Source organism: Carassius gibelio, chromosome B18, assembly GCF_023724105.1.
Source record: "Carassius gibelio isolate Cgi1373 ecotype wild population from Czech Republic chromosome B18, carGib1.2-hapl.c, whole genome shotgun sequence".
Classification (NCBI taxonomy): Eukaryota; Metazoa; Chordata; class Actinopteri; order Cypriniformes; family Cyprinidae; genus Carassius; species Carassius gibelio.
Window position 1 is genome coordinate 1,845,620 of NC_068413.1, and position 27,402 is coordinate 1,873,021.

Consider the following 27,402-nt stretch of genomic DNA (forward strand, 5'->3'; position numbering starts at 1 on the left):
ACAAAAAGAAAGTTTGCTTGCATTTGAATTGATTTTTAAATGCTAAAGAGGAAGAACATCAAAACTTATAATAAAAAATATATAAATAAACAGAACATTCGATCATCAAAAGCAGATCCTAACAGATGTTGGATATCATAATATTTTCTCTTTTTTATTCAACGCAACAATAGTTTGTTTCATCAAGCAACAAATAATGTATGCACAGTACAGTAGTTGTATTAGTAAGTTGCTCCAGCAGATGGCGCTGTGTGGATGTGAGCGGCGCAGACAGAGGTCATGACTGTGCTCGTGTCTGTTAATCCTGACTGTGCTCGCGCTGTGTGGATAACATGCACTTTCTGGGAAGAAAATCTCTTGTGTGCTTTAGATAAATATCCTGTGGAGACCCTAACACATAAAACTGCCATCAACATCTGTGAAGGACTTGATCTGGAGATGCATGTAAAAAATAATTGTAAAAAAGATTTTTTGTAATCAAGGATGTATATTATTTATTGTAAATTCTGTCGTTTGAACTAAAATTCTTCATATTTTTGTAATAATTGTTGGGTAACAAAAAAACAATGATATGAGACGAGTCCCTATATAGGCTATAGTATAAAAAGTAGACTTGAACTGTTTAAGGACAGGTCAGCTATTAGTTATAGCTACAAGTCAGCTTGAGGCAAGTTGGCATGTTTTTTAATACATTTAGAAGTTGTAATTTAATAGAATATGTTCACTAAAAGTTATATTATGTTCTATTAAATTGTATCAGAAACAACAGATATTTTTAACTTTTAAAATTTTGGTGTCCCTAATTTTTCATTTCCAAATTCAGTATGTTTCTACAGATTTTCTATGTATTATATATTAGATAAAAATAAAACCGAATAGAAAAAAAAAGAGAGCTAGTGTTTTTATAAATAAAAAACAACAACAACAAGCAGTTAGAAAACAAATAGAGTCTTAAACGATCATGTTTGTTTATATGTATAAATTCTCTTTAATTTCACTTTGTTTTGCTGTGGAGTAATGCTACTTTTAAATGTTAAATCGCTTGCGCGGTCGTTGCGCAGAACTGACGCGCACGAGGTCCCCACGGGAGCGCGCGCGCGCCGACAGCTGATGATGCGCGCGAATGATCCGCGGGGTGCGCGCACTGACAGCTGAAGGTTCTCCGCGATGACGGACACTCCGATGGCCCATCATCATCATCATCATATCCAGCAGCATCAGCATCCGTGTCCCTGAGCTCCGGACAGCATCAGCATCCTCCTCATCCTCATCCGTCCTCCATGCAGCAGAGCCGCCGCGCAGCGCCTGTCGCGTTTCTCGCCGTCTGTCCGCGCTCCTCCTCCGCCATCCTCTGCGTCTGAAGTCGCTCCGCGTCCATCACCTGCTCGCCGTGTCCCGTCTCCATCCTCCCGCAGGATGCTGTCCTACACCGGGATGCTCGCGCTGCTCCTCGTGATGCTCCCATATGTATCATCTCAGAACGGTAAGAACGCGCTCGTGCGGGATCTGTGTGTAATCTGCTTTAGAGGTCGATGCCATCTTTCTGATGACAGACACCCCGCTGCATTACAGTCAGGCTGGTTTGTGGAGCGTAAAGACTGGAGAGGAGATTTGCGCGCAACGCAAGTGGGGATGTTTACGCACAGTATTATTTTATTTAGTTTATCCCTAAACGATGAGTGTTTTCCTTCGCTCACCATATTCTCCAGAGTAATTCTTCGTGTTGTTTACGCGCACCCTTCTTACATTCGCGTCCTCGCACCTGCGGTGAGGAGATCTCATGACTGAGGAGAAGCCTAAACATTATGTAATGTCCTGATGTTCAATCTAATACGTGACCCTGGTCCACGAAACCAGGAATGTGAGGGTGCAAAATAAATAATCACATTTTAGAAAAAAAAAAATCACTTTTTAAAGCTTTACAAATGAAGTCCTTAGCAATGCATATTACTAATAAAAAAATCAGTTTTGATATAGTTACTGAAGTGAATGTACAAAATACCTTCATGGAACATCTTAATGTTTTTTTGGCGTAAAAGAAAAATCGATTATTTTGACCCATGCAATGTATTGTTGGCTATTGCTACTAATATATCAAACCATTTATGGCTGTTTTTGTGCTCTAGGGTCACTTACAGAACCAGGTTTTAGTCTGAACTAGAATGCAGTAGGAGTTGTAAGTAAACGCATCTGCTTCAGAAATGGAAAACTGTGTCTTTGTGAGCGGTAGATAATGAGTGCGTGTCCCTGAAGACATGTCTTTGACTTTAAATGCTGGAGTGTCACAGCTGTGACCAGGAGAGGGCAGATACATCACCTGCAGACAAACAAGGCCAGGGTATTCCCTCTTCAGGATCCCCCAAAAAATGGAGAGGGGAAAGAAAAACAACAGCGAAGCATCGGTCAGTTTTGTGTCCAAACGGCTATTTTTGTGCAGAAAAAGCATCTGGCGAATGTAGACATCAATCGTGATCTGAACAGAAGCAGGTTCTGGCAGCACAGATGTCTGGCTGTTAAATGTGTAGTCAACTGGAAATGTTTTTAATGGGCTTCTGAAAGTTTTATTCAATCCTGAGAAATGTTCATGTGACTGAATTGCTGTTTTAAACAGATCAGGTAGAAAAAGCTGGTGAGAGGGGTGTTTGTATTACTGCGAAATAATGATTTTCAGACAGGTTTCCCGAAACTAACAGATTCATATTTTTAGAGCCTCACATTGGGACCAATTATTTATTTATTAACAAATTTTACTTAAATTAAAATGAAAAAGAGAATATAAAAATAAAGTCTAATTCAACAATTAGTAAAAACTATAATAGTATATCAATTTTACTAAAATAATCCTGCTATATATATTAAACTTATATCTATATAAATATCTATATAAAATTTGTCTGTCAATATATATATATATATATATATATATATATATATATATATATATATATATAAAAAATATTCAAATACTATTTTGTATTATAAAAAAAATTAACTAACAAATTAATACTGTTCTTTTTATTTAGAATTTATATATAAGTATGAATATGTAAATTTAAGAAAATGTAAGGATAGATAGATAGATAGATAGATAGATAGATAGATAGATAGATAGATAGATAGATAGATAGATAGATAGATAGATAGAAGGACCTTTTAAAGTGCTCGGTATAAAAAAGTAATGAATAAACATGCTCTGCACTTATAGCAGATACAGACATTGTTTTTCTAAGTGTCATTATGTTGTACAGTAGTGTGTGTGAGAGAGAGAGTTTATGAGTGTGTGTGTGAGTGTGTGTGTGTGTGTGTGTGTGTGTGTGAAGGTCTGCTTTGATATGTCCAGACATAAGGTCAGTGGCTCTCCTGGATAATCCAGCCATTGTTTGGTAAAGCCAGCCGTACAGATTCCAGACCCATGTGCTCGACTGACTGCTTTCTCAGGGCTGAACTCTGTTATTCAAGCTCTGATGCGGCCCACTCAAGACTTAATATTCAAATCTTAACATTAAAATATGCCTAGAATAATTCAGTGTTTCCTGAGAGTAACTGAAAGCAATAATTCACAACCCCAAAGGAACAAGCAACTCATGTGAAGTAGAGTTGGTTAGTATTTAATAGCCAGGCACTTGACTGTCATCAGCTTATTCTAGCCAGTAACTGCCCGCTTATAAGGAAGAGACAACCTGAGCAAACTGTAACGTGAACCGTCAGAGTTTTGTTTTTAAAGACAACCAGTCAGCCAGTGTTTGTAATTTTACATGCAATAAAAATAAGACAGTCTTTGAGTGGACTTCTGAGTAAACTAGTGTTCTCTTGTACCTTTGACAAGGGGTTAAATGCTATAAAAGAACCAGGTTTGTGAGGTAAACACTGACATTATTCAAACATTTTGGCATGGTGTAAAATAAGTGATGTTCTTACTCAGTATTTTTGTTTTCTAATACACTCATCTAAAATGATTCTTTAACAGTAGGGCACTGCAATAATAATACTATCAAGGTCATGGGTTCAATTCTAATGAACTGATAACATGCATTGCAAGTAATTTTGCATAAAAATGTCTGTCAAATGCATAAATGCATAAATGTGAATTTGCCAGAAAAGCAAAATGACAAGATATAAAGTCTTAAATGCATTATTTATTGCATTATATTTTTGCAATATATATGTGACGCCCGTGGCACAGAAATGCATTGCTCCAGCTTCATTTCCTGAATCTGAATCCCAGAAGTCAGACTGGCTTCATCTCAGTCTCAGTTCTCACATCTGCACACAGCAGCTGTGCAGCGGTCTGCTGCCTTCCCCTGACACGCTACGTTACCTGCAGCTCATCTTATTATTAATAAATTCATCTGATTTAGGAATGAAGATGTAAACAGTGTGTAGCTTGCATATATAAAGCCCCGAGCCATTACTAGCTGTGTGCCTCGCTCATAAGAGCAGCAGCAACAGATATCTGCAGGACTGTAAATGGCTTTGCTTCATTCTGCTGCATGCGTCTATTATTAGAACAGACGCGAGGAGCGCAGAACTGGGGCTTTGTAGTTATTTTTGCGGGAGGGAATCCAGTAACTTTTAATGGACTGGGGCTTTATGGGGCGGTTTGTGTTTGTCATTCGGTCAGTGTTGAGAAGCAGAAAACCACACTGTAATCTCAGTCTGATGGAAAGGCAGTATTCATTGTGGCTTGCGGTGTGAATATGACTATGAACCATGTCTAATCTGGCCTCATGAACAATTCACGGTATAAAGGCACTCTTCTGAGTATAAATAGCTCACGAGTTACTGTGACATCCGTGAGATTGAAGGTGTTTTCAAGGGATGCTCGAGTCACAAACAAAGATTCTGTCATCATTTCCATGCCACTTGTGATTTGGTAGAATACAAAATAAGAGCTTTTGGGCTTCTTTTATGAAATGATTGTTTGGTTTTGAGCAGTATGAACATTCTGCCGAACGTCTCCTTTTTGAGAATATTCGGTTGATTTCAAGTTGTAGCTATTGAGATGCTGATTACAGTATTAATCCTATTTAAGGCAGATATGCTCACATCTTTGGTTATGTCCTGTGGTGAGACATGCTATACTTTATCTAAAACGATTTAAACAGCATTTTGATCATTCTTCTTGCGATTATTATACATGTGGATTTTCTGACTTCATATTAATTGAAATATTTGTACTTTTAATTCATTTGTCACGCTGCAGAACCTTTTTAAATGAGCGGAGGACTGTTAGAAATGGAGGGAACTTCAAGGAAATTGTAGATATATCAGTATTATGTTGATTAATGCAAAGCATAAGATCATAAGATATGAAAACTATTTTTTTTTTCATCAAAATGTTTTATCCATAAAACGAGGCAAACATCTGTCAGTAGTCTCATAAAAAATAAACTTAATTTGTATTTTCTTCATAAACTAAGAAAAATAAGACTTCTTGTCATTTTGCATCTCAAGTACATTATATCTTGATTAAAAAAAAAATTATACTGGGAAACAAGACAAAAATATTGTGATCATTATTATGACCATTTTTGCATGTGACATGATTGTGTTTGCATATTATATTATTATATTTAATTGCATTATACAAAAATCATCGGCATTTAAAAATTAGTTAAATTTAATAATAAAATAAGGGGTTTAATAATGAATAATAATAATGATAATAATGTATATATATACATTTCATACACATATACATATATGTGTATGTGTGTTTAATAAGATAAACATTTATCAAGATATTCTGATAAAAAAAAAAAATAATAATAATAATAATAACTGGTGCTGTACCATATCCCAGATGAAGATTCAGAGTTATTGTAGGAAACTCAGCTTTGGCCATTATTTGATGTGTATATACAGTTATCTTTTGAAATCACATGACACGTTGATCCGTGTATGAAAGCGGCCACATGTTGTTCTTTGCGAACGGCAGGGCATTAACTCAGAACATTGGTTGAGATTTACCAAGAATTCATGTAACACCTGCGCGACCCGTTAAGAGTTTCTACCGCAAATATCTTTTACCACCTGTGTTAGATACTCCATGTGCAATTTACAGGTGACGCTATCAGAAAGAAGATGAAGAAATCACAGCCTGTCATGGAAGAGAAATAGATGCATCATGACTCTAAAATCATGATATGAATGCACCGCATGATCACTGATTATCATTTAATATAGTAGACAGATTGACAAGGCAGAGACTCGTGACCCGTTCCACCTACTCAACACTTGTGTGTGTGGAAATATGACAGCGGTAGCTCGTGTTTTCGGGTCTGCGTGGTGTTTTATTTTCCTCCAGGGAGCCGTAATTCCCATCGGAGAGGTGAAAAACTCAAGTGCTCCTGTTAATACACTCAAGCTGCCAGATCCCACCGTTAAACGCCTCTTTTAAGTTGGCACTGGGTGCCGTTAACAAAAGCATTTATTGTAGCAGGTCACGTGAGAATATTAGAGTGTCATGTAATGATTTCAGAATTGGCAGCATTGCAGTATTGAACAGTTTATTGAAATTGAATCATCTTTAAAGGAATAGTTCACACAAAAATGAAAATTTGCTGAAAACGGGCTCATCCAAAATGTAGATTAATGTTTTTCTTCATCAGGTTTGTAGAAATGTAGCATTGCATCAGTGTCTCACCAAAGGATGCTCTGCAGTGAATGGGTGCCGTCAGAATGAGAGTCCAAACAGCTGATAAAAACATCACAATAATCCACAGCACTCCACTCCATCAGTTAATGTCTCGTGAAGATGACATTTTTAATTTCAAACTTCAGAGTCCATAATCCATAATAATGTTTCCTTCATTATTATCGATTATTATTGTATATAGCTATAAAGATATAAAAAAAACTTGATTGATTTGTTTCTTTGGACTCTCATTCTGACGGCACCCATTCACTGCAGAGCATCCATTGCTGAGACACTTATGCAATGCTACATTTCTCCAAATCTGATGAAGAAACAAACTCATCTACATCTTCGATGGCCTCAGGTGAGAAAACTCAGCAAATTTACATTTTCTTTTCATCCTTTAAATCTAATTGCATGATCTCGAGACACATGAACCTGCAGATGTAGCATCCCGGGCGCAAGTTAATTTGACTGAAAAGCCTCAAAGAATGCGTGTCATTATGCACCGCTGTATGCACCATCCAGATGTTTCTGTTCCCGGAGAGGCTCGCTGAGAATCGTGCTTCAGTAGAGAAGGTGTGAAAGCCCAATCTGTTCGTTAGGGTGGCTGAAAACTCCAGACACGGATGTCTTTATTCCGAGAGAATATAATTACGGTTCACATGATCGTGCCTCGGGCTGGGAATTCAACTACGTGAAAATTGTGTCTTTTCATAGCTCACTCACACACACACACATACACACACACACTCTGAACACCTGAACGCTCACTGAAAAAAATCTCAAGTCATTCTCAATAAGACCTCGGACATGCATTTAAAGTCTAATCTGATTTCATGTTGACCTTGCATTTCTAGATACATGAGTGTTAACGGCTAGTGAAGCATGCCGACACACTTCCGTCTTCATAGTGTCGTCTTCCTGAACAGAGACAAACGAACATGCTGAGCTTGATCCATCTTGTATTTGTGTATAGGAATGATGATTAAAAGACAGCTTAGGCGTCCTCTGAGCGCCGGTTCATTTGTCATCCTGAAATTAGATGACAAAACCACCTCAGTCTCCTTGAATGACCTGCCAAAAGGTTTCCTTTGCCAGTTTTTTGAGTCTAAAATTAGATAATTACTTTCCAAATATGCTTTTAGATACCGAAAAAAAGTACTAATAGGGCTGTGTGATTTGTATATGTATATTGTACAATTATTCTTCATTAAAATGTAAAAAAAAAAACTTTTTCTATGTGAATATATTGTAAAATGTAATTTATTACTGTGAATTTTCATACTAATCATACTAAAATGCTTATTTGCCTCTCAAGAAACATTATCAATGTTGAAAACAGCTGATTGATATTTTTGTGGAAACCTTGATACATTTTATTTCTCTGCATTCTTTGATGAATAGAAAGTTCAAAAGAACAGCTTTTACATCTCCTGTAACATTATAAATGCCCCATCTGTCACTTTTGATCAATTTAATGCATCCTCGCTGAATGAAAGCATCAGTTTCTGCTAGCGTTTTATTATATTATATCACAGATATCAGATAAATCTCCCAGCACTAACACATTTTGACACTTTTTATTGATATTTGGCTGCGAGTTCCAGCTCGGTACGAATGCGACTCTACTGTAGATCTGAAAATGAGACACATCGTGAGCTCACGCCGCTCTGGGATGATTGAGTCCCCATCTTGAGCACTTGGAGGCAAGCCTAGCCTGGCGTCACGGGCGGCATTCATCACGCACCAAGGTTAAACTGAACTGCAGTTTAGAAACCATAAGCACCGTCATCGTGTCAATGTGATATTTCATGCTTGCACCCAGAAGAAAGAACCATTAAAAAACGAGATCTGACGTTGATTGTGAAGTCTTCTGCTTCTCTGATGCTTCTCCCGAGAAAAAGACCCCAGATTAATTTGAGTGCACAAAACAATCCGAGACATGCATCCTCACATTTGCTTGTTTTGATGCATTTTTCAGATTGAGTGTGTAGAGATGCAAGTGAATCTCCTCCAGACTGTGTGTGACTAAGGTTACATGTTTTGTGGCTGAGGCCACCTGTGCATTAGTCAGCTCTTGACATCTCACGGATGCATGTGACAAGCTGATAGTGCTACGATAAACAGCAATGATGTAAAACCATCAGGGGTCGCCAGGAATCGAGTCACAAGTAGATCTGATGTGAGATGCACGCATATTTCCTTTCCCCGCGCCCGTGAAATTCACCTTTCCGTGGGCTCAGTCTCTCGCCGTGAGAGCCGGAATGCTGTAACCTTCATGAATCATTTCATTTACAAGCACGGTAATCCGTTACGATGATAACTTCATCCTTTCCTATCAGTTTCCTGCGATAAATGGGGATGCAACATCTTTTCTTAATACCTTTACCTTTTCTCAGGCTGTGTTTTTGTCTTGTCTTCTGGTAAAAAAAACATTTCTAAGAAATAAGACTTGCTTTAAGAGAATATATCTTGAATTAAGTTTATTTTTCTTACCTCTGTGGCAAAATGTTTTTTCTTGTTTTATCGTTTTTATTCAATTTATCAGTGAGGTAAGAAAAAATAAAATAAAAGTCCAGTTTAGGTAGAAACTTCATTCAAGATATATATTCTAAAAGCAAGGAAGCCAGCAGTTATTGTTTTACACACTTTTGTTTCTCAAGTAAACTCTTATTTTTATGGATTTTAAATATTGGTAAAGAAAAAAATGGTGCTTAAGATCAATTATTAATGCTTGTACCTTACAAAATTACCTTGAAAGTCTATATATATTTATCCAATCTGCCTTCTTTTTTAAATTTTGCTTCTCGATGTAAATTATTGTTTTCAACAGATTTTAGCTTTTTTTTTTTAAGGAAAACATACTGTATTGTTGAAGACAAAAATACTGGTTGGGAAAGATATTGTTATTATTATTAAAAATGTAAGTGAAAACGATATCTTTATTCTTAATGATTTATTTTCAGTTTAGCTTATTGGGTAAATTATTGTTTTGAATTATTTTAAATGGTTTATTAATATTATTATTATTATTTTGCAATGCTGGCAGATTTTTTTTTTTTTTATGGAAACCATATTAGACAGAAATGGTGCTTAAGATTATAATAATAATAGTAATAATAATAATAATAATAATGCTGTTATTATTATTTACATGCAGTGCTGCCAGAAAACGATTTTATCAGGCAAAACACGAACAATGACCTTTAAGTGAAAGCATTTATTCGAACCATTTATCCATGCTATATTTTCTACCAAACAAAGAGACAGTGAAAAATGGCACTGAAGACATGCTAAAGGGAGATTCGCTGTTTCCTTGAGCATCACTAAATTATCCTGCCAATGTGAAGCATAATGCAGCATCCTTCCAGGGTTTATTTACTGCTTTACTTGCAAATGTTTTTCTCTGTGCAGGATTGATCCAAGATATTAGTGAGAACTCAATGTATGTGTAGAAATAGAAAAGAAGCCTTTATGGAAACATATGTGAATGTGTTTAAACTAAGGGAAGGTTCACTCAAAAATGAACGTTCTGCCATCATTTACTCAGACCTGTATGGGCTTAAGAATGAGTAAATTATGACAAATGTTTATTTTAGTTTGCAATAGGTGAAGATCGTCCAGGGGTGCATTAACCTGTTTCTCACTGATACTCTTTTATTCTGTCTTCTACTCTTTTCCACTCATTTCTGGCTCGTTTCTTCTTGATTTGCATTTGAATCATTCTTCTTTTTGTGTTTTCCAACTGATCTGATCTCAGACTTCTTCCCCTCCAGCTGGGTTTGTGAAGTCGCCGATGTCAGAGATAAAGCTCACCGGAGACGCCTTTGAGCTGTACTGTGATGTGGTTGGTAACCCCGTGCCGGAGATCCAGTGGTGGTACGCCGATATCAACAGGGCGGACTCCTTCAAGCAGCTTTGGGACGGCGCCCGCAAGCGTCGGGTGTCCATCAACACGGCGTACGGTGCCAACGGTGTGAGCGTGCTGGCCATCTCCCGCCTCACGCTGGAGGACGCCGGGATCTACGAGTGCAGGGCCAGCAACGACCCGCGCCGCAATGACCTTCGCCAAAACCCGGCCATCACCTGGATCCGAACGCAAGCCACCATATCTGTGCTGCAGAGTGAGTGCTCTATGTACTGTAGTAGCTCCCACTGCACAAAGACATGCACTAGGGCTGGGCGGCGTGGTGTTGATATTGCATTTATATCTGTGGTCCGATTTGATTTTAATGGGAGTGATTTAGTATTTGACATGTCATTCTGCATGCAGCTATAATGACACTGAATTCGGCTGATGTGCATCATGTGTGCATCATTCTGAAATGAACTGAGAATGCATTTAAAATCAAATTTAGTTTCGGAATTTCAGAAAAAAAACGTTAGACTGCACAAGGGTCATAAAAATATTATATATTCATATTTTGTCTGTTTTCATGGACATCGACACTGACATGAAATTGGCTTTTTTTGTATCTTGCATTAATAGATTTATGTAAGAAAGTACTTCTTTTTTTGGAGGGGGGGGGGGGGTTAATTTATGCTTTTTGCATTAATATCTGAAACAATAAAAAAGGTAAAGGTCACACAAGGTAAAAAAAAAAAGTCTGTCTTGAGATTTGAAAGTTAATTTCCCAGAATGCATCACTTACATTGAATTTCTCTAAGCTGTAATTTTGTAAAATCCTATTTCCATTCCAATTGAAATTCCGGAATGCTGGGGTCAGCTCAATTCAAATTCACACTGAATTATCATCGCAATCAGTGAATTCTAAATTCTGCACAACCCTGGTGTATTTCAACTGTTTTATGATTTCAAACATTGCACATCTGCTCATTTCTGTTTTACGAAATGTACATATTTGTTTGCTATGAATTATAGTCTGATAATATGACTTGCATTCGTATAAAAACAGTAAATAATCAAACGAGATGAAGCACCTTTCATAAGTAGAGTATTTAAATCACCGGATTATACTAAAATAGATATTACTGCATGCTTATGCATAACATAAAGCATATGCAGAGGGAATTTGCAGCAAAAATAACGAAATAATGTTTTTTGCTGTAAAAAATAAAGAAAAAACATTCTTCTTCATGCATTCCAGCCCTACTACAAACAAAACAAACCCCTTAGTGTATATATAGGGACAGCATTGTATTAATTCCTCTTGTATTTTTCTCATGGCTTGACCTTGGTGTGTCCAAATGTTTCCTTCAGGCAGACTTTGGGGGGGTCCCACTGACTTCCTGAATTTCCTCTCCTAATGCCTTTGAGCCTCTTGTTGTGGATGAGCACAAACCCAGACTGATCCCTGTTCCCTGTCTGCCTCTCCTCCTCACTCCTTCCTCCCTCACCACACATGCCGTCCATCCTGGCTGTTTCTGTGTTCCCTGTGTTGCTTGGTTTCTTTATTTTCATTTCATACGGACATGATTTACTTGGGAATATTTTGCCTGTTTGTTTTTTAGTTTTGAGTTGCGTGGGTGTACTTCAAAGCTTGACACTGTGTGCCCTGTGCAGAGCGTAAAGCCTAACGGCGCTTTGAAGTCATGCCGTGTTTTATCTGTGCATTTTGTCCTTGGGTAAGGGAGGATGGGACCAGGAAGAAGACACAAGGAAAAGGGGTCATTTCAATATTTATTAGGGATGCACTGATGTATCAGCAATTATCTGTTTAAAAACAGCCGATGAATCTACTTTATTACTAGTTATAGCATGAGATGAACACACATGAGCATCAGAAGGTGTTTAAAGGTACAGTCCATCTTACTGAAATGAATCAGTCGGAGTTTCAGGCATGGAAAGATATCTATAAAATTGCTTATGAGCGATATGCCACTTAATGCTTTCACCTGAGGAAAGATCAGAGTTGGTTAATGAGCTACAAAAACAACAGAGAGGAGATTATTTACTGTTAATGTTTGAATAAATCTTTTCATGAAATTGTGAGTTTTCAGTTTTTGAGTGTGGTTATTACATCCAGCGTTGGCTAATTACTCTCTACTAATTAGATCTTCAACAGTGTAATTAGAATACTCTCTCCAAAAAGTGTTGCATTACTTATTACTAATTACTTTTTAAATCCCATGCCAACCAGTTGAACAATACAAGGATATGAAACTGCTTTTTTTTTTTTTCTAATAAAAAATATGATTGCATAAATTATTCTTGAGCTGACCAAAGTATTTAAAAGGAGAAGGTTGCATTAAAAACATACATTTTAACATTAGATATGATTTTTATTTTTTTATGACATAACTGGTCAGTTACAGAAGAATTAAGAGTAATCCCTTACTTTACTTTTTTAAGATAAAAGTAAATAATTACTGTATTTAATTACTTAGTAATGCAGTACATCCAACACTAGATATATCTCATAATAAATAGCATTTGGATGTAATAATTTGACTTGATGTCAGAATTTTTTGGTGGACTGTTCCTTTAAGAAAGAGATATTGATATCTGCAGATGTCATTCTGATTAATCGGCTCTTGGTATTGGCAAAGAAATTTAGTATCGGTGCATCACTAATATTTGTATTTTTACCCCAAACTACCCCAAATCTCCTCAACGGTGACTGATGATTGTGAGCAGGACCGATTCATTGACCATTAAACTCTCTCCTCTTAGCAGGTGACCTGCTAGATAGTCCTGACAGATAGTGTGTAGGTGAGAGTAAGCAATCTGATGCCAGAGAGAGAGAGAGAGAGAGAGAGAGAACTAGCATTAGCGTTCCCCTCGGCTAAACCAAACTGCAGGAGGTGTAAGGAATGCTAATTAGAGGATGATCCCGAGCCCCTCCCAGCGGAGCGGGAATAATATCTGGAGGTTTACTGTACAAGCCAATCACAGGGTGATTATGCCTCGCCCTGCTTTTTCCAACTGGGTGCTGCAGTTGCTACGATAGAGATTCACACACTCGGATGCTTCACTAATTAAAGTCTGTACGTTTAAATTAAAAGCTTATTAAATGAGGATAAAACGAGTCTGTAGTAGTCCCAGGAACTATCTACTCCCATCCTAATTTTGAGGGAAAATCTATGGAATATATTTGAGTATTTAAACGGTTAATATGATCAAATGTGTTAAATTTAGAAAATATTTATATTTAAACATAAATGTAAGAATTCGAATTGCATATAAAATTCCCATTCATTTGGGTTATACAGTTTAAACATAAACTAGTCAGATTTCTGTATTACTGATAAACAGTTTTAAACAAGGTTTATATGTTTATCAATAAATTCAATTTGATTCAAAAAAATTTTATTAATTGAATATAAGTTGCTCCACAGTCAAATTTTCTCATATTTGTAAAGTCTTTTTAAATTGATTTTCGCTGTTGCTATTTGATTGTGTAATTATTTAAATAAAATCAAATTGATGCAAATAGTTCATATTAAACTACGCCATCATTTTTTGAATGGAGAAACCTGTATATCTGATAAATATACCTTAAATTAAATTTATTTTAATTTAATGATGTTAATGTTAAAACTGTGTGATTCAAATGGCATGATGTAATTCAAATACATCAATAAATAAAATAAAATATGTATATTTTTAGTGTTTTATCGATAGCTAAATGAATCATTCGTTTGGCGTAATATTTTAATAAATAAGGATGTATTGTAAATATCTTGAACTTTTATTTATTTTATTTTTTGTCCATGCTTTAGACAATAAATGGTCGAAACAGTAATCAATACTACTGGATTTAAAAAAATTTGACGCTGATATATGCCATAAAATGTTAAAAGAGAATAAACCGAGCAGAAACAGAACTGTTATTAGAAACTTAGCAGTTTGCACGTGAAATGATCCAAGTTGAACTGGATTTAATGGAAACCGTGGATGATGGATGGTTTTGCTGTAAGAGCGTCCTCGTGTACAATTGATGAGGCTCATATTGTGGTCCGAACAAAACTACACGTTCAGTTTTTATTTTTGATTGTGTGCAGGTGCAAATTCAGTGTCTAATTTATGAAATGTGTCAAAATAGAAGAAATTGCAGGTCATTTTTGTCCCATGTCAGGCAAGTAAGGAGGTGTACAGTATATGCTCTTAAAGGGATAGTTCATCCAAAGATGAAAAATCATCATTTATGTGTCTTTTCAAAACTGAATGACTTCTGTGGAAAACAAATTGATTTAGTTTATGGCTGTTCTCACATGCAATGGCTCCAAATACATGATTTTTGTGGACTTTCATGTTTTGGAGTGGTCACTGCTTCCTCTTCAACTGCATTGTGTAAAAAAAAAGCAGCTCGCTGCAAACTTCTTTTTTGTTTCACAGAAGAAAGAATAAATTAAATACATTTATGCATTTAGCAGATACTTTTATCCAAAGCGACTTACAGTGCATTCAGGCTATCAATTTTTATCTATCATAAAAGAAAGAAAGCTTTGAAATGACATGAAGGTGAATAAATGATGACTGTATTTATCTTTGGGTGAATTTCCTTTTTAAGCATCAAGATAATCTATCAATGGACACGTTAAACTTCCTATAGCCAAAACTAAATCAAATATATTTGTAATATGTTGTCTCCGTTCCCCACACAGGAACGCATTCACTAAAGGAAACATGAATGTCCACTAAGCTCATAATGTTTTATTCACTAATTGTCCAGGACTTTGTCTTCGTTTTTAGAGCCACGGATCAATGCTTCCGATCAGGAGATTTTGCAGCCTAAAAGTGGTCAGGAGTTACCCATCACCCTTCAGTGTAACCTCACTAACTCACACAGCACCCACCGGGAGACCTTCTGGATGAAGAACGGACAGGAGATTTCCAACACAAGGACGGAGCACAAACACACAGAGTTCAAGTGAGATTGAAACAAGTTTTTGGATTTGGGTTTATCCCTCACATTATAGAAATGAAACAAAAACCATGTTGATAGATGAGGAAAGCCCAATAGCTCAGCTCTGCAAATAACTGTTTAATATATGTATTCTGCATTCAAGGCCTGTTAGTCTGGCTGACAGGTGGATGGATCTCATGAAAATCTGTCATATTTCACCCCAAAATCAAATAGAGAGCAAGAGAAATTATATTGTCACTTTGCAAAAAAGTTACATTTTTAATGCATTATTAATTAAAAAAATGTTTTGTAACATAATTGTGTTTTTTCCATTTTTCTTGATCGTCTCTCCAAAAAAAAACAACAACAATAATAATAAAATGCTATATATAATATATATAGCATTATTCACTTTTTTTTTTTTTGCACGAAAATTTTTACATATCAAACGCAAAAAATATCTGTTTCTTATACCAGACTTAATTAAAATTTATCAAAACATAATTTATATGTTTAATTAATGTCTCAATGGGTCTCATTCATGAAACACGAGCAGAACTAATTTTTGTGTAAATCGCGTGTAAAGTGGTTTTGGCGTAAATTTTCGGATTCATTAAAACGTTCGTATTTTCCAAATGTTAGTTGGTACGAAAGAAATCTACACCTGCTCCCAGCCACGCGTAAATAGTGCGTTTAACATCTGAACGTTTTGCTCATTAATACGGCTGCATTTTAATTCACCTTAATCGGGTACATATTTACACAGCATTTTGAAAAAAATATTATATATATTAATTACATACGGTTTTTCTTTTAACTTTTATTATGAGAGCCAGTAATAGGATCTGTAATATGCTGCCAAACTTCCTTTTTTAGGACCTGATACGCCACTAGTACGCTTGAAAATAAAATGTGGCGTTTTGAATGAACTTCTGATAATAAAACTTCAATTTCTGCAGCTGAGAAATGTTTCTTTTTCAGTCGCTTTTGAGAAGACATGTTGAAATCCTTCGTTTGGTGTCATAATATGATGCTCATATATAGTTGTCAGTCAGATTTAATAGGCGGGATTTATGGTAATTGAGAGTGAGCGTGAACGCGCGTCCCATTTACGACTGATTGGAATTCATTAACACACACACACATTTCACTATCACATCTGACGTTTACAAAGTTTTTGTGAATCAGGAGAAGAGTTTTCGGGAAGTTCTCTTTACGCGCAAATCACTCAGATATTTACTCGTATATTTACGAATGTTTCATGAATGAAACCCATTGTCTGTTATTTATTTCTTTGACTTCGGGGGTGAAATGCAATTTCAGAAGAAGCTTTGTTTAAACTATATTTCAGATACCTGTTTAAGAAGTCTGTAATATGACGCTCTTCTGCGATTCTGAGGGTCTTAGTGTAACAATCGCAGGAATCTCTGAGGACAATCGGGATGTTCAAGCACAAACTCTCTTTAGGAAGACGTCTGATCAGAGCTTTCAGAAAGAGTGATGTGTCGCAGGGCGATCTGCTGTCAGACTGCATGTCACAGGCTCCTCAGAGACGCTTGCACTCAGAGCAGACAGCTCTAGCGTAATCAAGTTTCCAAAGCACATCTCCACACAGCCCGCCAGCTGAAAATTGCTTGCTGGAAATGTTGTCATAATAGCTTTTTCTCTTTTTGATGATTAATAATGTAGTGTTTTTCCAGTGATTAATATCAACTCTTAAAGCAAAGGCTCACACAAAAATGCTTTCATGTTATTCCAAACTTTATTTAAGGCCCAAGCCACTAAGCCGCAGGTCCCCTATGGATTACTATTATTATTATGCATGTATTATTATTGTTTGGGAACCTTAGCACGCTCAAAAAATCTTGAAAATTGGTACACGGGTTGAAATCTGCGGCCATTGGGACGCCGCAGAGGCTGGGACCCGGGGGTGGCACGGGGGCTCTACAGCGCCCCCTGGAACTAAGTCAGAAAACTGCATTTACTGTAAAGCATGATGCTTTGATTCCCAGGGAATGCATGCATTGATCTAAAGCTTGAATGCAGTGTTAAAGGCATCTCCCAGATGACATTCCCCACACAATAAAGCTGTACGGCTTCAGGAGACTTGAAATATTGTGCGAGCAATATAAGCTTGTATGGGAGAAAATGGTTTCTTCAGATTTGGATTGCTTCGCTGAATACATAAATCAGCATACAGGTTTGCAGTGACATGAGGGGGAATAAACATGGCCTTTTCAGTTTTTGGTAGGCTGTTCCTTTAAGAAGTGGGAAACAGTTTTGGGAAGATGTTCTAGTTTTGAGCTGGCAGTGATTTGTGTTTCTTGTTTTGTAGGTTAAGTAAACCGAGGACAGACGATTCGGGTGAATACATGTGTGTCTACACCTTTAAGTCTGCTCCCAATGCTAACGCTTCCATTGAGGTCAAAGGTAGGAAATCCTTTTACAAAACTCATTAACATACTGTTAACACCATCCAAACGCTGTTGCCATCCAGTAGACACCTAACCCGTGTTATAATTAGCTATTGTTTGGAGTGTAATTAGCCTTTCTTCACCTTAAAATAAACTCAGTGGAGAGCCGCAGTTTGCTGGAGTGAATCCAGACAGTCACGTCCTGAAGTCTCACTGTGGATGAAGACGGCGATTGTGTCTCGTTAGTGTTTGTCTGCGCGGTGGGTGGCGTAGTGACACCCGGATAGCTGCTGTCACTCATAATCAGGCCAGTCATCCGGCCTCGACTTCATAACGACTCAAACGTGCTGTGTCTGGATATATCAGACACTGAATGGAGAAAATGAGACGAATGACAATCTTCAACATTTTTGTGTGAGTGTGTGTGTATGGGGGGGTGGGGGTGTGTGTGGGCGTGTGTGGACATGTGGGGGTGTGTGGGTGTGTGAGTGTGTGTGTGTGGGTGTATGTGGGTGTGTGTGTGGGTGTGTGTGTGGGGGGGGGGTGGTGTGAGCGTGTGTGGGTGTGTGGGTATGTGGGTGTGTGAGTGTGTGTGTGGGTGTGTGTGGGCGTGTGTGGGTGTGTGTGGGTGTGTGAGTGTGTGTGTGTGTGTGTGTGTGTGTGTGTGTGTGTGTGTGTGTGTGTGTGTGCGTGTGTGTGTGTTTCTCATTAGATTCTAATTACTGTAATAAAATAATTTCTTATATTAAAAACAGTAATACTATAATTTTGTTACTTATATAAATAAACATTTGTAATTTTATTTTAAAGAAAATAAACATAAATTAGTCAATGACAAATATATCATATAACAATTTATTTGCAGTTGATTTATTAATTATACATTTGTTTATTAACATATTTGTTTATTTATCTAATCTAATCTAACACAACTTTATTTTCTTTTTTTTATTAATACCTGACAAATCAATATACCATTCTTTTTTTAATATTGCAGAAATCGATTTTTTTATTTATTAAGTAAGTAAAAACTGTAATACTGTTTTTATTTATACTATTTTAATTTTATTTAAATAAGCATACATTTGAATAAATGCTATTACAAAATAGATTTATTTAATTAGTTATTTCTTACAGTAAAAATATTTTTTTTAATCAAAGTTTTATTTTGGATTAATTTAAGTTTAGTTAGGCATAAGCTAGTTTTTGTCAAATAGACATACCATTTTATTTTTATTTTTTGCATACAACTTTATTTATTTATATTACTTTATTTTACTGAAACAAATAACACTCTAATACCATGACTTTAATATTTTAATAGAATAATTCGTACATATTTTTATTTTTCATTGAAATCAGCATAAATTAGCACATGACAAATAAATATAATATTGTTTCGTAGTTATTGTTGTAATTTTTGCATATTAAAAATAATGTTTTTATTTATATTTTGTGGTCAAATATGATCGAGGCATGTCCTTGACTCATTTTAAGGTTATTAGCTTGTTTTCTGGACAGTGGGAGCTACAGATGACACAAATAATGTTTGCATGTATATAAAGTGGATGGTGATCTCACAGACCCCTGAGACCCGACACAGTCTGAGCTTGCCTGCGTGTTCCTCACAGTTAAGCCAATTTGTTTTGACACGGCCGTCAGAAGCACTGAGCATGCCCGGACCGTTTTGTCAAGGCTTTCTTTAAGCGATGCCTGGTTACGTAACGCGCTGATGTCGCTGTCCGCTTTGGCCGGGCTTCTCTGCCCCGAGTCTGTGAGATGACAGCATTCAGCTCCATGTGCCACAAGCTCCGTTCTGCTGCTAGAAACACACGATGAGGAAGCACAGCCTCCATCCTGATGTACGGTTCATGTCCTGTTTCTGTCTCTGTACATGCACAACTGGAGCCACAATATGCTTTATAAGTTCATTCATAATTCAGGAATCAATGCAAAAGTTTCAGTGCTGTATAATATTGTGGTTGAATACTTTTTTAATGTCTTTTAGTATTTCTCAAAGACAGAAAAAGGAGCAAATGAAAACATGACCAGGTCACAATTAACAAAAGACTTTTTTAAATTATTATTTGTTTTATAATTTTTTATTATTAATTAATTTATTTAAATAAACAATTAAATGTTTATTCATTTATATTTGTTTATTTTATAAAAATTAAATGACAAATGTTTTAGGACTATTAAAATGATTTGTATTCTCATTTAATTTTATTTACTTTAATAGAGTAATTTTTTAATCATAAGTACATCAAATACTATAGTTACATACAATTTTTATACAATTTAAATTATGTTTTTTTTTCTTTATGACACTAATATGAATGAGATATTCCTGAATTAACAGTATTTACAGTGAACATATTTATATTAGCAATTACATTTTTAGAAAATATATTTTGACGTATCCGGGTGTTTTTTTTTTTTTTTTTTTTTAAGAGAATTGCACCTATTATTAGGACTTTTAAGAAATGTATTTGTTTTTCCAGTGTCTCAAATGTGATTCTCATTAACAGTAATGCATTCATTTTCAGTTAAAAAAAATATTACTGAAATACAGTTTTTTTTTACAATCAAATATCAATATAATATACTAATAATATATCTATCTTTATGTCTTATATATATTTCTCTTTTTATATATATATAATTTATAGATTTATTATTATTATTATCTATATTATGATTAGGATTTATTATATATAATATGAAGTTCCGTTTGTGATTTTTTTTCTTTGACACTAATTAGAGATTTCCTGCATTAAGATTTTTTACAAATACAATTTTAATATAGAATTTACACAAAGAAACTATTCAGATTCAAATTTAAATGTGTCTAATAGTCATGAAAGAAAAGTAATGATCCTAAAAAAGTAGGGTTCATTTTCTTAAAGCAAAATATGTTTTTGGTTTCTTTGATTTTGTGCTGAAATATGACCTGCACATGATCTGAGATTCACCCGAATGCTAAAAAAAAAGAGTCCTGAGGCCCAGTGACATGAGACAAAAATATCCCGTCTTGGATATCAGATGAATATGAGGTTCTGTCGTCCTTTGAGAGCCGTTCAGGTTGAATGTGGCCCATCATGCAGTCTGTCTGTTCACCCCTCTCTGTCTCTCTCTCTCTCTCTCTCTCTGTCTCTCTCTGTCTCTCTCTCTCTCTGTTTTTTCACTCTGAGGCAACAGATGGAGGTTTGCGTGAAGGGTTGGGTTGGGATTAAGGCTCTGGATTCACTCCCAGTGTTTCTAATGGCAGGAGTTTTCTCTCCACTATCATAATCTGCCCTGTGCATGTTTCAAGCTCTGCACTCCCAGGTCCTTTTAAGCAGCGATATACTGTGATGTTTGTGCACAGTAATCACAGATCACTCCATAATCAAATGAAATCACGTCAGGTGCAGTAAACCCCCGGCCTGTACCTTCACGTATGTTTATATTTAGTAAGGCATTATCAGTGAAGGATGTCGGTGCGCCATCTGTCGTGCGCATGAGTCAGTTTTACTCCATACATCGGCCCTGCATGAATTCCTGTCTCGATTGTGCTGTATATAGTCCATCTGTCGCAAATTGCATTGGGTTTGGGTTACACAAGCTCCTTCCTTTCATGGCAAACGAGAAGCCCTACAAATAGCAGCGTAGAGGAGCTATCGGTATTCCGACACCGTTACCGATCTCTACCCGGCATTGATCACACATTTCCGCTAGCGATCAGGATTTGAAAGCGTGCCAGGCGATTCACAAACGGCTGTGAGAGAGGAGATAATGCTGAGCTCGCTGTCGCTTCTCCAAATGTAATGTAATGTCTCATTTCGGATCATGTTTCACCACAAGAAAACTAATTATCAAAAATTTGCTATATTTCATGTTTGCATAATTTGTATATATGGAAATTATTCAGTTGTACATTATATACAGTTATACATACACATGCATTACAGTATAATAAAAGATGTTGTGATTGGAAGGAGGATGATTTATTGTGTCTCAGAGACACTGTGAGTGAGGATAATGACGAGCTAAGCTCCCCATTGCGTTTCTGCCCGTGACACACACACACACACACACACACGCTATCCTCAGGAGGCACGTGCACACCATAATTAGAGCTGATGATGTCAGCCAAGTTCCAATCCACGCCTTCTCCATCCTACACGCTCACGCTCCGAGATTCGTTTCATCCTGCTTAATTGCACGGAGGGAATTACGGCAATTTCGGAGATTAGCGACGGCTGCAGAAGGTGCAGCGTGTGAAAACGAGCGAGGCGGAGGGGTGTATTTACGATATGCAGTATTTCTTAATTCCGGGGAATATTAGGCCGCGGGGTTTGTGACATTGAGCTGTGTATTATCCAGTGAAGGGGAATGATGGTGACTCAGCACATCACAGAGGGGAAGCCTGAATTACTGCGCCTGCGGGGGGGCTGCTTTTAATTAAGTCTGCGCTATCTCGTTATGTCAATCATTTGTGGTGTTGGGATACACTGTTATGCAAGAACGGCTCAAATGTACTTTATTTCACATCCAGAACGCTGTGAAATCAAAATATGAGTTTTTTGGGCTTCTGTTCCTGCTCAGTACTTGTGTCATGTTTTCCCGTGCAAATGTCTAAACACTCTCAAATCAAGATACATTTATCTGAGATGTAAAATTAAACAGGAAAACTGTTTAAAACAATAAGAAAAAAATTATAAATCAGCCAGAGGAGTCAGAAAATAAACTTGTTTCCCCTTTTCACTATATATTTTTTCCTGACCCCATATTTTATCTCAATTCTTTTTAATAGTTATGAAAAGAAGACTTTTATTTTTATGCAATTTAGAATTTTCAGTTATTTTGGTTGTTTTTCAAAAATCTAAACATTCTTAAATTGAGAACAATGCAAAATCTTGTTTTCCAGAAAAAGACCAAAAACACTGATGACTCTCAAGCGAATGCAAATCATTGTCCAATCAGATGCCGTCTTGAATGTGAATGTCCCGCCCCTTGACCCTGACATGAGTTGACTAGTGTTATGATATTAATTTGTTATTTAAACGACCCTTTGATTCGTCATGTCCCAACTTCCTGTTTCAAAAGGAAGGTTTGAAAGTATTATTAAAGGCATTCAGTTTTGATTCCACCGACTTTATGTCTCAATGCACGGTTCGATTATGAACTTCTGCTGGTTCAGGTAGCATAAGGAGAGATTCAACAACATTGTGTCCTAAACCAAGACACCGAACACTACACATTGCCCTGATAATATATTCATGGCAGGAAATTTTATGAAAGACACGGAGTGTAAAAAGCATCATTACAGGTAAACTCTTCTATCTCTGCCCAGCTGCTCCGGAAATCCTCGGCCACAAACGAAGCGAGAACAAAAAAGAAGGTGAAAATGCAACGCTGTACTGCAAATCAGTGGGATACCCACATCCTATGTGGTTGTGGCGCAAGAAAGTTGGACGGGGATCTTACATTGTACGTATATATCCATATTCGGCTATAATTATTTAATGAAACATACAGTAAAATTGTGAAATTTTAATACAATTTACAATAAGTGTTTTCTTTGTGAATATGATATAAAATGTTATTTATTCCGGTGATGGAGCACTAACTTTTCAGCATCTCCAGTCTTCAGTATCACATGATCCTTCAGAAATCATTGTAATATGCTGATATACTGCTCAAGAAACATTTCTGATTATTATCAATGTTGAAAACCGTGTGCTGCTTCATATTTTTGTGTAAAGTACGACACATTTTTAATTTTTTGGGGATTCTTTGATGAATAGAACGTTCAAAGGAACAGCATTTATTTAAAATGAAAATCTTTTGTAACATTTTTGCATCCATGCTAAATAAAAATATTAACCTTTAACATTATTAACCGTAAACGGAGTAGTTTACCCAAAAATACAAATTGTGCCATCCTTTACTCTCCCTCATTGGAATCTCATTGAAATTAATTTCATAGACAGAAGATAAGTTGATTTTTTTTCTCGTAACAGGACATTGATAACAGCACCGGCCGCTTCTTCATCATCAACAAAGACAACTTCACAGAGCTGAGTATCATCAGTCTGGACATCCGCACAGACCCGGGCGAGTACGTCTGCAATGCCTCCAACATCATCGGCTCCAGAGAGTCCATGACCATCCTGCGGGTGCGGAGTCACCTCGCCCCGCTGTGGCCTTTCCTGGGCGTCCTGGCCGAGATCATCATCCTCGTGGTCATCATTGTGGTTTACGAGAAGCGCAAGAGGCCAGACGAGGTTCCAGATGGTAAGTAGCGCTCTGCTTTTAAGAAAATTTGCAAAAGGTCTTGTGGTATGATTTGTGATATATGTGATCCTGGAGCACAAAACCAGTCTTAAGTGCACATTTTCCGTAATTGAGATATATATGTCATCTGAACCGAAATAAATAAGCTTTCCATTGATGTATGGTTTGTTAGGATAGAACAATATTCGGTCGAGATACAACTATTTTCAAATCTGAAGGTGCGAAAAAATCTAAATATTGAGAAAATTGCCTTTGAAGTCATCCAAATGCAGTTCTTAGCAATGCATATTACTGATCAAAAATTAATTTTTGATATATTTACAGTAGGAAATTTACCAAATATCTTCATGGAACATGATCTTTACTTAATATCCTAATGATTTTTGCCATAAAAGAAAAATCTATAATTTTATAATTTTTGACTATTGCTACAAATACACCCCAGAGACTTCAGACTGCTTTAGTGCTCCAGGGACACATCTAATATCATCCTGAAGTGCCATTGTTTGGGCAGTAGATCAGAAAATTAAGTGAATTATTTTAGAAATGTAGGGGTGCATAATTATGATACGATTATGATCGTTGATTTTACTTGATAATAGTGGCATAAAGCACTTATTTTGTGAGAGGCAGCTGCATGAAATCTTCCATATACATGCAGAACAGACTTGAGATGCAGAAGGAATAAAGTGCAGCGGGAATTACTTGTTTTTGAAACAAAAAGCCAATAGGATTTTTACTTTGGCTTCTGTATTATTGCATAAAAATTTATGAATTTATGATTTATGATCATGATAATCTTTGCAACTGAAGTGTGAATAAAAAGTTAAACATAGGCTATAAAATAACTACACCATTACTTTTAATCTATATTTAGAATCGACAAGTGGAAAGTGATGAATTTTAATGTCCCCTACAACTTTTGTAGGACCATCTGGAATCTTATAAGTTGTCACCTTTTTCAAGAAACATAAAAGCTTACAAATGATATTACTCATGCATTTTATAGCATAAAATGCTAATTTTGTGTTAAACATAGACCTTATTTCAAGCATTTAATCAAAAACCTTCACAATGCAACCCTAAATGAAAAAATGCAACAAATTTCCAAGTTTCAGGACTGTTGCATGTCTGAAATGTTTAAAATATTACTTTCTCGAAAGAATCAATAATGGAATTAGAATCAAAACAGTAATTGTTAAATTCCTCCTGATGTTTCAAGTGATGTTGCCTCAGCATTTATTTCACGTGACAGTCACAACTGAAATTAAAACATTAAAACATCCATTTAAATAAACACTTACACAAATAGGCCTGTCGACTCTGATTGGCCATTTCATTCATGTTCTCAACAGAGCAGTCTGTGATTGATTATGGAGTTCAATCGCTGCCAAAAACATGTTGCAAATAGAAAATCTGGATGCATTTGAAGTAGACATAAATACTGACTGCTGTCATCAAAACAACTGGTGACTTAATTGCATTAGCAGTAACTGCAGTTCTTATATATTCAGATAATTGTGCAGCCCTGATGTACCACACAAACAGAAGAAACTAGAATAATCCATATAGGCTGTTTTGAACATTGAAGCCACAATCAATAATATATTCTGAAGCAGGTTGTTAGTGGGTCATTTACGGATGGGGCTCTTAGCGTAGTTGTGCATGTGAATATTCATGAGTGTTGAGTCAGAGGAGAGCCACTGGGAAATACTGACCTCTATGCTTGACCACGTTTTAATCTGAGACCAGATCATCCACTAGAAAGACAAATCAGAGCACTGGAGCTCCTCACATTTGTGCGCTCTTAAAGTTAATGAATAATTGATTCAGTCATCAGCTGCACAAGAGTCTCTCGTCTCAGTAAGAGAAACAGAGATGGTAATATTATCCGGTTATCACAAGAGTTTTGGAAGCAAGGCTGTTTCTTTTTGTTTTAAATTAATTTGTCACACTTTGCACTTTTAAAAATATAGTTTCCAAAAAGTTTTTTTTTTTTTTTTGTAGCGATGCAATTGAAGAACTATTTTTGGTTCCCAAAAGAACCTTTCAGTGAGTAGAAAATGTCCTGAACCTCATGTTCTCCAAGATGTAGATTGTTTGTTTTTGTTTGTTTGTCAGATTTGTAGAAATGTAGCATTGCATCACTTGCTCAGCAATGGATCCTCTGGAGTGAATGGGTGCCGTCAGAATGAGAGTCCAAACAGCTGATAAAAACTTCAAGATAATCCAGAAGTAATCCACACCACTCCACTCCTTCAAAATCCACCCATATATTTGTATACAGCTGTTTTGGTTTGTAAACGGTGCTTGATCTGTGCATTTTTCTCTCTAGTTTTAGATGAAGCTACTTTTTCAGTCATTAATATGGATTATGGACTCAGGTATTTTAACCAGAAGTGATGGATTAAGTTAAAAATGCTTTCATGATGGATTTGTTTCTTAGAAACACACAGCTTTTGTCTTCTCCAAACATTAACTGATGGACTGGAATGATGTGAATTACTTGTGGATAATTGTGTTGTTTTTATCAACTGTTTGGACTAACATTCTGACGGCACCCATTCGGAATTGGTGAGCAAGTGATGCAGCGCTACATTTTTCCAAATCTAATGAAAAAAAAAAAAAACTAATCTAAATCTTGGATAAAAAGTAAATTTTCAGCAAATATTTTTTATTATTATTATTTTTTTTTTATTATTATTATTTTCTACTATAAAGAACCATTTGTTCAATGAAAGGGTTTCATGAATATTAAAGGTTCTTCAGTGCCAATAATCTCTATAGCGCTCCATAGCTATTGAGGTGTTCTGTTATTGGATATAATAATGATCATAAAAGTTGTCATTTACTCCCAACATCTGAGGCGGTGAAGATGCAGTGGATTACTTTTGTTTGTGAAGGGAATGCGCTCCCGATCTACCTAAATGTGTTTATGTTCGCGCGAACCATTCCTGATCCAACTTCACTTACGTCCGAAGTGAGTTTTTTTATTAATCTTTGCAATCGTTGTTCCTAATAGCGTGCTAGTTAGCCAGTTTCGTGGCTAAAGTACACAGTCTCTCAGAGCACGGTTCTTCACCCCACAGAAGAGAGGGGCGGGGCCACCAGAGCTCATTAGCATTTAAAGCAACATGCAAAAAAACAGGTTGATTTCTGCAGAGCTGATTTTGACAAGGTAAAAATTTACTTTAGAATTTTTCAATTTCATTTAGAAATTTTAACCAAAGTATGTTATAGACTTTTCTTTAAGACC

At 36.2% G+C, this 27,402-nt stretch overlaps 1 protein-coding gene across 2 annotated transcripts in view; it reads left to right on the plus strand.

Annotated features, from left to right (window-relative positions):
* The first annotated feature begins 1,109 nt into the window (after positions 1–1,109).
* LOC127976951 (neuroplastin-like) overlaps positions 1,110–27,402 on the plus strand; it is a 32,563-nt gene continuing 6,270 nt past the window's right edge. Inside the window, exons 1-6 of one of the 2 annotated variants that reach the window (XM_052581543.1) lie at positions 1,110–1,483; positions 10,417–10,764; positions 15,297–15,474; positions 17,786–17,880; positions 23,203–23,339; positions 23,873–24,146. In XM_052581543.1, the coding sequence (XP_052437503.1) occupies positions 1,417–1,483; positions 10,417–10,764; positions 15,297–15,474; positions 17,786–17,880; positions 23,203–23,339; positions 23,873–24,146 (1,099 nt within the window). In that variant the 5' untranslated portion in view covers positions 1,110–1,416. The remainder of the gene's footprint in view (positions 1,484–10,416; positions 10,765–15,296; positions 15,475–17,785; positions 17,881–23,202; positions 23,340–23,872; positions 24,147–27,402) is intronic. The other variant, XM_052581542.1, reaches the window with a different exon arrangement.